We start from the raw sequence: 12,008 nt of genomic DNA, 5'->3' as shown, positions 1-12,008 counted from the left end.
TGACTGTACTAACAAGCCCGTTACTCTCTCGCTTGCCCTCGCGTATTTGCTTTGGCGGAAGAGGGACGCCGATAGTCGCCTGTGGCCACATGACCGTAGTCGCTTGATGCCCTGGGAAATGCAGTTCGAAGGGTCCCAGGCATATATGGAAGGAGTTGAGATTATTTACGATGGGTGCATTATGTTTTCTAACGTTTGAAGAAAAAAGTGGGCCTGCAGTAAATACATCGTTATTACTTCACCCCCCAGGCTCAACTCGGATTTTCCGAGAGTTTTGACACAGGTTCAAAAAAAGGCGGTTTTTAATATAAAAAAATTTATTTAAAATTTCGAAAATTTGCAGATGCGTTGTTAAGACATAAGGAAAGGTAAATGACAAAGTCCCTACTTCGAGAAATGAAAGCAACCTCTTCAAATTAAGCGTTGAAAATGATCAAAATAATTTTCAGTATTAAATAAATAATATAGCTAGAACGAAATTATCGATATTGCACGGTAGCTTATTTTCAGCCAAGCTCGAAACAATAAACTGCACTCGTTTCAAGTGAGGCAATCGCTCACAAATGCAAGAATAATGAACTTCCAAAAATGTTCAATCTATTCAATTTTTCGGGCAAACTATTCACTTTATGGCAATTTTTTATATAACCTTTTTTATTCAGAAGAAAATTTAGAGTGTTTTATTATATAACTATTTTTGCTCTAAAAACAGCCGTTTCCAAGGAAAATCTAAAAACATGAAATCATCCGCCATATTGGAAGATGGCGGCTCGAGCCCCCCCCCCCCCCAATTTACTGAATTTTGGGAGGTGTTTCAAGACCCCCTAAGGAAGCTTCCTGACAACTAAGTTCATTGTTATAAATTATTTCCATTTAAAATCCTTCGTTAACTGGCCTATCGCCCAAACTGGGTCAGAAGAAAAATTCATTCGCCCAAATAGGTTCATCTGTACAGCATGAAATATTCTTTATTATTCAGTAAAAATTGTATGTTTATGTCGATAAGCAGGCAAAGTATTGATGAAAAATGTTCAAAATGTGTGGTATTAGGAACTTTTATCGATTTATAAGATTTAAAATACTTTTACAAACAAAATACCCCACACAAATCCTTACATTCGCCCAAATTGGAACATTACCTTATAGAGCAATTCCATGTAAAACCATCTGAAAATGTTGGTCCTTTTTTCTTGGAACTTTCTAAAATTTGGGGATTTAAATGATATTAAGATGTGTTGTTTTTTAAATTATTCATAATCAGATGCAGTTTTATAGGAACGTTTTTTAAAACGAAAATTTAAAAGCTTTTGGGAATTTTCAAAATTTTTTATTTTTTTATACATAGCTTACAATGTCTTCTAAATGGCCTGTCAATATAAAAATGGGATCTCTCTTAGTTTTATAGAAATAATTAAGAACGTCTCGACGTACGTTTTTAATTATTTCTCGAAAACTAAGGGAAAACCCATTTTTGTATTTACAGTGCTTTAATGAATATTGTAAGCTATGTATACAAAAATTTAAAGAAAATTAAACATTCTGTTTAGAAATTTGTTTTTTAAAAATCCAAAAAGTTTTTGACTGAATCCATTTCAAATCAGACAGGACCCTAGACTTGAAATTGTAGAACTTCTCGAAGGCGAAATATGTTGTTTCTTAGAGGGAATTAGACTACGTATTTTTCCGATTTGCAAACAGAATTTTTTCTAAAACATTATGCATATCTGAATCTTGTGCTTTGTTTAAAAAAAAAAACGATTTTTTCCCTTCAAACGTCTATCAAAATCCGCCAGACAATTGAAAAAAAGGTTTGACATTAACAAAATGACAGCGGTTTTTCTAAAAATATATATATATATTTTCTCAAAAAACCTACCTTTAAATTTTTTGTCAACTTTTTTTTTACTTGTACTTCGAGAATCAAGATATCTTGTGAGTTTAATGCTGGCTAAATAACTTTTGTAGTCAGAAGAATTCTTTCTTGTGACAAATGAATTTTTTACTTTTTCTTTGAAACAATGGTAGATACGAAAAAATGTTAAGATAAAAGTTTGCACGTCTAAAAAAGTTCTGTGAAAAAAGTCTCTTATTTTTTTGCGATATTTTTTTATAGTTTATGAAAAAAAATCATGTTTATGGGAAAAAATTCCCCCGGCCTCAAAAATTGCTTAGCCCGCATGATTTGCTAAGGTGCCTTTCTTTTATTAGTAAAAACTTTTAAAAAATACTTAGAAAAACAAAAAGGTAGGGTTTTTAAGAAAATCTTTTTTATTACTTTCTTCAAATTTTGAAAACATGATCGTAGTACTTTTTTAGACGCGCAAACTTTTATCTGAACATTTTTTCGTATCTATCATTATTTCGAAGAAAAAATAGAAAATTCGTTTGTAACAAAAAATAATACTCCTGGCTACATATTTCGCCCTCGAGAGATCCTGCGATTTCAAGTGCAGGGCCCTGCCTGATTTGAAATGTGTTCAGTCTTTTGAAATTCTTTTTTTATTTTTACAAAATTTTCAATTTTAAATATCTCCAAGTTTTTTAATTTTTCATAAATTGTTTTTGACTTTTTTTATAAACGGTTCTTCTTTTCAGAAAACATCTTGTTTTTCCTTCTAAACCGTTAGGTTGAAAAATAAAAAATTGTATATTTATTCATAAAAATAACCCTTTTGTAGATATTTTGCGGATGATATATTTTTCAACAATATACAAGGTGGCGGCTGGGCCGGGAAAATTAGGAAATGACCGGAAAATAACTGGGAAATTATTCTTTGACCGGGAATTTTACATATTAAAAAACAATCTGTCCAATTTTGATTTCAATAGTTTTTTTTAATTAGTTAAACTTTAATATTTAAAAAGTAAATAATAATTGATATTACAATACAAGTTCGAAACTAAACCAAAAAAATAAACTTTGAATGTTACAATTTTAATTGTTTAAAGAAAATTAATTTGTAAGTAAAATTGTTGAATTTGGACATGTAATCAATATAGAACACCTATAATTCCTAGCAAAAATTCGAGTTAGTTGAAAAGATATTTAGAAGGTCTGAAAGCATTCAAAATTAGTAATTTAAAATTTAAAAAGATTTCAAATAATATATAATTTATAAAAGTTTAAAAATGTTAATTTGGCAGTTTAACTGTATTTAATTCAAAAATTTTGTGGTGAAAAGTGTTGGCAGTTTTCAATTCGTAAGTGTAACTTTTTGATCATTTGAATACCAAATTTTTAAATTAAAAAACTTGTAGACTTCAGTTTTAAAAGATTAAGATTTAAGAGTTCCACTTTCAGTGCCTTAATTAACAGCTCAGTTTTGTTTACTTACAAATAGAAACATTTTTTGCTTTAAAGTTCGATTTTTTAAATTTCATTAACCGAGAAAAATGTCTACAAACCGCAGAATGACCGGAATTTTTTTTCTTTTGTTAAAATTGCCGCCCTGAATATATCTCTATTTTGATATCAATTTATATAATGTTTTTAATATTCAATTTTTTCATTTAAAAAATTCTCCTGCGCTCCACTGGGAATCAAACCACAGGTCTTCCGATTGCCGGTTGGCTACTCTTACCTGTGAGCATTTCGAGAGATCGAACCAGCGGAGTGAAGTAATTCTTTTTTCAGAAAAAATTTATTGTTACAAATGAAAAATTCATGGCTCCAACTAGTTTGGGAACGCGTTAAAGATTTTCTTTTATTTGAGGATGTTTTTATATCGATAGGGTCGATTTCCATTTTCACAGTTGGTTAAAGATATGCTTGAGCAATTGTTTCTGATTCTTACCAACTCCGATGATAATGCCGATTCCTTGTTAAATAATGTTTTTTTGACTACATTTACTATATGGCTCTTCATGACCTTTCTATTGAACATAAGCATTTGTTGTTGGTATGTTTTACGAATCAATATTATTTTATTTACAAGTTATTTAGTTATTTACGAATGTGTAATATGTCTTCCTTTTTAAACTGAAGGTATTTAAAGGGGAAAAAACGTAAACTTTCTTTTCAGACAAAAGAAAAATTAAAAAAGAATTCTATGTTCGAAATATTCAAACTTATCGTTGATCAAAATTTTAAAAAGTCGAACCTGTAGTGGCAAAAAACTTGAATTGGTGATTAGCAGAGTCATGAAAATAGAAGATGCACTGGAACCTGGATTGAATTACGGTTTCGCGAGTCATGATTGCTAGTTTTTATAATAAAGTATATGCTAGATATGATGCGTAAAAAGTTTTGTAGCGAATAAATTAAGCTTTTTGGCTTTACAAGTGTAGCTAACAGCATCATGTGAACTATTTATAGAGTGTACGAATAGTGTTAATTTTGTCTGTTTTTTACAGGTTCATATATTTTTCTGATTATATTTAAAAACGGAATCTATAAAATCTCGTTTGACTTTGTTTTATTTTTGTATATTCTGTATGACATTTTTTTTAATATTCCTTAAAACTTAATACCCTTAATGGCCACACTTCTGTGGAGTAACACGCTGAACACACTTGAGTCCAAAGGACCCAGGCGACAGAAATCGCTATAAAAAAAACTATTGAATATTTTTACTTGAAATTTTTTTTAGAACTTCTCAAGAAGCAACTTTAAAAGATCGTGTAGGTCGTATTGCCCAAAATTACATTTAAATATACTTTAAAAATGTTGAAGTCCAAAAAGTAGAAAAAAATACTATTTTCATTAAAAAATTTATAACTTTTTTAATTGTCAATATTAAGGGATAAACATTATTTAAGTCTTCTCCAGATGTACCGCTTAAAAATATATATAGTAGTTCAGTGGATTATTCAAAAAGTATATTTATTTTGAGGAATGAATGACGACAAAAAGGGAAAAAATAAATCATGCGTTTTTGTCAAAATACTCTATTGTATTACTCGTTATAAAAAATAAGTTTACAAAATACTGATGAATTCTTGAAATTAAGCATAGTAGGCATAAAAATAATCGTCCTTTTATTGTATGTTACTGCAATCATTACACATGGAGACGCTGTGCTCTCGGGAAACAGCACGGCGTGAATTCGTATCTCGTCACTCCATCAAAAATCATCCTTTTAAAACGCTGTCCTTGTAAAAAAGGTTGACATTAACAAATATACTTTCTAGACTTTATTATTTAATCTGAAGTCAATACGCTAAAATAAAAATTTACTTCAAAGATCACTTTCGAACGTACTGACCACACTTGGGTCCAAAGGACCCAACTCAATTTTTAAAAAGCTGCTAAAAATAAACTAATAGTCCTAGTGTCATGCTAAACGTCATAAAGCGTTTATTTATTATAAAAATAAATTATCTAGCACAGAAATGATTCATTTCACGATCCGATAAGTATTGTGTTATTTACGAATTTACCAAGAATATTATTTTGATCATATTCTTTCTCTTTCATAGACTGTACCAGCAAACGAGCAAATGGTCTACGTACAGGACATCAGACAGGCTGTTCGATTCGCAGCCTCTGATCTGAAAGGTCAAGATCTTCTGCCTGGTTTTTGTCTTCCGAAAGGAATTACACCCATTTTGCCCATATTCAGGGAAGCTATTCTCAACGGTGTTCCGGAGGTCAAAGAACAAGCTGCGCAAGGATTGGGCGAAGTTATAAAACTCACAAGTGCTACGGCTTTGCAACCCAGTGTCGTTCACATTACTGGACCGCTCATTCGAATTCTGGGAGATCGCTTTAACTGGAGCGTAAAAGCGGCCGTCCTTGAAACTCTTGCAATATTATTAGGAAAGGTACATAGAAATGAATGCGTATATAAAATACTGTAACAATTGTTTATTATCAATCATCTTCTAGCATTAGCGATTCTAAATCTACATTTTGTTTTGCAGGTGGGAGTGATGTTGAAACAATTCTTACCGCAACTGCAGACCACTTTCTTGAAAGCGTTAAATGACAGCAATAGACAAGTGCGTCTAAAAGCAGCCTATGCACTGAGCAATCTCATTGTCATTCACACTCGAACTGATCCCTTGTTTGCAGAACTTCATACTGGAATTAAAACCGCGGACGATCCAGCAATTAGGTAATTTTGATCCCGGAAAATTTTAGTTTAGGGGCCGTCCTTAAACGTAAAACTGTTTGGCTATCTTAATCCCGCCCCTACTGGAGGCAGCAAGTCGTAACAAAATATTGTGGACCCCCCTCCCCTCTCTTCCCATATAAAGGGCAATGATAGTGATGGCGATATAAAAAGAAATATTTATACGGTCTCTGGAAAAATCACCTGTGGCATTCTTAACAGTTTTATTTGTTAACATTGTTGTATCGTTTGAATATTCTGGTTTCAAAAAATCACACATTCTAAACCCGTTAAAGATTAAAGGGTTTCTAAAATTTTTTAATTTAACAGGGTGTCTAGGGAACTTGAAAACCTGAAAATCTCCTTGATTTTTTCAGGAAAATCTTGAATTTTAATTATTCTTTTTTTTCTTTTAAAACAGTAATTTTATCGAAATGTGAAGAATAATTTAAATCTTTTAGTCTATTATGAGAGAAACATCTCGTTTAGAAAAAATCCTACTGCTAAAATTTTTTTTATTCGGCAAAATTTAATTTATCTTTTGTTTATAACAGAATAAATGAAGATATTTCAAGGCACTTTTTGTTGAGGTGTTCAACTTAGAAATTAAAAAAATTATTATTTCAAGCTTTCACTAAGGTTTGTAATATTTCACAAAGATTTAACAAAGATTTCAAAAACATTACAAAGATTTAAAAATATTCCTAAAGATTTAACCAAGACGTCTCATGTTCGCAAAAAATTAAGAATTTGTTTATTTACTATTTGGCTTTCTTTAGAAATTGTTGGACAATAAAAAATGAAATGGCTCATTTTTACATGTATGACAAACGTTTATTTCATTATTTGATGTAAAAAAGAAGACCTGGAAATTTTTGATTTCTTGAGCTGGAAAACCTGGAAAAGACCTTGAATTTTGTTCCTAAGAATCGCTAGACACCCTGTTCAAAATTGCAGATTTTCAAAATAGGACTTTTTCATACTGAAAGCTTTATTATTTAAACCTTTCTAAATCCTGAATTGAAGCTTTATACATAAATTTCAATTTTAAAATCATTTTAACTTGGAAGATTCATAACTAGACTAGATGATGACACTGACGAATCGAAAACGTTTCAAACTTCACAATTTCTATAGAAGTGGTTCAAAATAATAATAATCTTTTAAAATTAAACAATATTTTTCTGCTTATTTAGAATGAATAACTTTAAATAAATTGTTTAGAAAATCTTTTACACGGTTAAGAGAGTTTTACAAGAAGTTCTTTTGCTCACTTATATCTTACACCATTTCCGAAAAAAATACAAAAATTTAATATTCATGAGCAAAAAAAATTCTCTTGATCTCAAGGATGGTTTAGCTCACATAAAATTTATAAAATATCTTATTTATATAAACAAAAATTTGTATATATTTCTAAAAGTAGAGAAGGTGAAGTTTTCCTTCTATCGCAGAAATTGCCCATATGTTTCTAGTACTTTAAACTATTTTTCAAATTTTATATATAAATGAACAATTGAAATTCTAAAATTTCTTTATTAATTTTTCCTATCATTTTTTGATATTTCATGCATTATTGTCAGATATTTTATCAGTTTTATGTGGGCTCAATCATTATTGAGATCAAGATAATTTTGTTGGCTTATGAAAATTGAATTTTTATATTTTTCTCGGAAATGGTGCAAGATACCATAAATGAGTACAATATTGGCAAACAATATTAGGGTGGTTTTTTTGAGAAAGTCGACTTTTGGCGATAAACTTTATCAGAATCTGGAAAGAAATCTTCTGAAATATCTCAGTTAGGTCAAAAGTTCTATAAGTTTAAAGAAAAAATGTGTTTTTCTTTTAAACAAAGCCAAAAATTAAAAAACGCATAACTCTGTAAAAATTTGGTTGTCACAATTCGCAAAAATACGTATCGCCTAATTTCCTCTAAAAAACAACATATTTCGCCACCAAGAAAGTCTACAACTTCAAGTGTAGAACCTGCCTGATTTGAAATGGATTAGATCTTTTACATTATTTAAAATAATAAACTCGGAATATGTATAAAGTTTTGCTATTTTATTATAAATAATGTGTTTTTTCTAAGGATTCAATGAATGCGTTTAATTTAGAAAGCTTTGACAACTTATTTTACAATATATTTTTAAGTGTATTTGCATCATAGGTTCATTGAATAATACTAAAAACATATTTCATTTCTTGAATTTGTATCTTAAAGTACAAAATAGTGGAATTTCAATCAAATAAGATCAATTTTCAACCAAACCCATTAAATTTTGAACTAAAAAATATCAGTTTTCAACCAAAAAATGGAATAGTTAGATTTTCAGTTCAAATAATTAATTTTCCACAACAAAAAATATAACCAAAGTAATAGATTTTCAATAAAAATGACGAGTCTTTAACTGCAATAGATACATTTTAAACCAAAAACATACATTTTTAACAAAAGAGTTTAACTTTCAACAAAGTAGTTTTATTTTCAACCAGAAATATTCAATTTTCAAATAAACTGATGAATAGTTAAGTGGAGTACTTGAATTTTCAATAAAAAAAGGTGAATTTTCAAATGAGAAGGTAAATTTTCTATACAAAAATTCAATTTTTCAATAATAAACAGTCAAACTCAGAAATAACGCCGGATTTGGGGCTAAAGGTGATAGGGAAGAGTACCGCTTCAGATAAAACGCTTTTCTTTGTTTATCTCTGTGTGACTCCCCGCAGCTTCTTTTACTCCTACCTGCGGCGCGGCGTTAATTTTCGGAAGGGATATAATCGGGGGTGTTATATCCGAGTTTAACTGTACATGGATTTTCAACGAGATGATTAAATTTAGATCTAAAAAGTGAAATTTTTAATCATAAATGGAATCGTTGAATTTACAGTTGAAAACATTAATTTTTAACAACAAAAAAAGATTTTTAACAAATTAGTTAAATTTTCAATTAAAGTGATGAATTTTCACTAAAATTAAGAATCTTTGATTATCATAGTGGAATTTTCAACGAAAAAAAAGAAATTTTCAAAGAACAAGCTAAATTTTTAACCAAAAGTGAAATAGATATATTATCATTATAAACAAAAATGAAGCTTCCATTAAACTGATGAATTTTTAACTAAAATGGTGAATCTACAACTGGAATAGTTGGATTTTAAACCAAAAAGATGAATTTGTAAAAAAGAAGATTAATTTTCTACCGAAAAGTAACACTTTTCATCAAACTAAATGAATTTTTCAACGAAATAGTTGAATTTACATCTAAAAAGAGCAATTTTCAATCATGAATGTAATCTTTAAATTTTTAGTTAAAAAAAATTAATTTTTTACAAACAAAAAAAAGAGAATTTTTACAAAATAGTTAAATTTTCCATCAAATTGATTGATTTCTAACTAAAATAATGAATCTTTGACTGTAATAGTGGAATTTTCAATAAAAAGGTTTATTTTTGTAATAAAATAATGAATGTTTAACAGGAATATTTACATTTTCAACGAAAAAGGTTTATTTTCAAAGAACAAGATAAATTTTTAACCAAAAATGAAATATATATATATATATATATATATTATCATTTTAAACAGAAATTAATTTTCCACTAAACCGATGAATTTTTAACTAGAATGGTGAATCTACAACTGGAATACTTGGATTTTAAACCAAAAAGATGAATTTTGATAGAAGAAGATAAATTTTCTACCGAAAAATACCACTTTTCAACAAACTAAATGAATTTTTCAACGAAATAGTTGAATTTAGGTCTAAAAAGAGCAATTTTTAACCATAAATGTAATCTTTAAATTTTTAGTTAAAAGAAAATTGATTTTTTACAAACAAAAAAAAGAATTTTTACAAAATAGTTAAATTTTACATCAAATTGATTAATTTTTAACTAAAATAATGAATCTTTGGAATAGTTACGTTTTCAATAAAAATGATGAATTTTCAACTAAAACTAAGAATCTTTAACGGTAATAGTGGAATTTTCAATAAAAAGCTTAATTTTTAAATAAAATAATGAATGTTCAACTGGAATATTTAAATTTTCAACGAAAAAGATGTATTTTCAAAGAACAAGATAAATTTATAACTAAGAATTTTTAACTAAAATGGTGAATCTGCAACTCGAATAATTAGATTTTGAACCAAATCTTCAACTGGAATAGTTGAATTTGAACCAAAAAGATTATTTTTCAACTTAAATGATGCACCTTGAATTTTGAAATAGTTTATCTTTTAAGGGCATGTGATACTTAGAAAAGTGTCGATTTTGCCAGTTTTAGGTTCCCCCGGCTTTTTTTCTAGAATAATAAATATTTTCTCTTAAAAATTTGGGAAATGATAGCGAACATGCTAACGGACGTCCCGACACACTTTTTTGTGGGTTAATTCAAAAAAATTTTAATTTAGCAAAATGTGATTAATTTGCGTAGCGCTTAGGAAATAGTATCAATTTTTTCAGTGTTAGATTCCCCCGGATTTTTTCCTAGGATGAGAAATATTTTGCTTTCAAAATCTGGGAAATTATAGCGAACATACTAACGGACGTCCCCACACACTTTTTTTTGTTTTTTTTATCCAAAAATTTTTGATATTGCTAACGACGTGCGTGTATATTTCAAGATTATGTGTGTTACAATTCACCCGAGCGTTACTTCCAAACTACATAATATTTTTGGTCGAAAACTTTAGACTTACAAATAAACATAGTAACTAATCTCCTGGAACTGACCTTGTTTGCAGGCAATCAAAAAAGTTTTTTTTAAAAATAATTTCCCGATTCTCGGAAAAGCAGAGATAAAAAACGACGTAACCTCAAAATAGTGCATATGCATTAAATGTTTTATTTAGCACAATAAATTCTTTTTTGTTATTATCTCTCAAAAAAGAGTCCGGGCACGTCCGTTATGATATTTTATAGCATCTCCGAATTTAGTTTTTGAAAATTTTCATTTTTTTCATGAATTTTCAACGAAAAAGATTAATTTTCAACCAAGAAAAATAATTTCTACCAAAGAAGACGAATTTCAAACAAACTATGCGCATGAACAAACAAAAATATATATTTTCAACAAAAAAGTAAAAGTTTCAACTATAATAGTTAACTTTTCAGTATTAAAGATAATTTTCTGCCAAGCAAAAAAAAACGAGTTTTCAATCAAACAGCTCAGTTTTCAACCAAAGAGATGAATTTCCAATTAAAATGATGAAGCTTCAACCAAAAAAATTATTTTTTAACAAACGTGTTTCGCTTTTAACCAAGTGATTAAATTTTACTTCCAAAAACTATGAATTCTTAACAAAAAATGTAGTAGCTGATACTTCACCCAAAAATGATTTTTTTTTTTTATCAAAAACAATTAAATTCAACCAAAAAATATGACTTTTCAACATAAATGTAATTTTTAACTATGAAATATTTTTCTGTAAAGTAGCAAGATAGTTAAATATAGTAATATAAAGCTACTTTTACGAATGAAGAATCATTATTATTGAATTTTATATTGCAGTGGATGGCCTCTGAAGAGAAAATCTATCTTAAGGGCTTTTACACAACTAAATTCCTATATTATCGACCTCACTTTTCAGTTCACTGAATGTTTTTTTGAACCTTAGAACTTTTTTTGTAAATAAAATATCGAGCTGAAACTTTGGGAAATGTATTAGAGTACAATAAAGTACGTTTAGGTACTGCATTTTGGTAGGAACTTCACTGAAAATTATTTTATCTTTTTTCTGAACCTCAACATTTTTTGAACGTTCCAACTTTTTTTCTACATAAAATATCGGTCTCAAACTTTGAGACATGCAAGAGCCGAAAGAAAACTACGTTTAAGTACAAATTTTAATAATAAAAGATGTAAAAAAATATATTTTAACAATCAATTCCAACGGCATCAGCCGGTAACGTTGTACACGAAAATACGAACCCTCTAGAGCCTCGCCT

The 12,008-nt window shown here is 28.8% G+C and overlaps 1 protein-coding gene across 1 annotated transcript in view; it reads left to right on the top strand.

The window, feature by feature from the left end:
- LOC117167418 (eIF-2-alpha kinase activator GCN1) overlaps positions 1 to 12,008 on the top strand; it is a 45,412-nt gene that overhangs the window by 22,774 nt on the left and 10,630 nt on the right. Inside the window, exons 7-8 of the mRNA XM_033352367.1 lie at positions 5,419 to 5,763; positions 5,863 to 6,056. Of these exons, the coding sequence (XP_033208258.1) occupies positions 5,419 to 5,763; positions 5,863 to 6,056 (539 nt within the window). The remainder of the gene's footprint in view (positions 1 to 5,418; positions 5,764 to 5,862; positions 6,057 to 12,008) is intronic.

The sequence above is a fragment of the Belonocnema kinseyi genome, chromosome 1, assembly GCF_010883055.1.
Source record: "Belonocnema kinseyi isolate 2016_QV_RU_SX_M_011 chromosome 1, B_treatae_v1, whole genome shotgun sequence".
Classification (NCBI taxonomy): domain Eukaryota; kingdom Metazoa; phylum Arthropoda; class Insecta; order Hymenoptera; family Cynipidae; genus Belonocnema; species Belonocnema kinseyi.
Note: the sequence above shows the minus strand (reverse complement) of the source record. Positions and strands in the feature narration are given on the sequence as shown.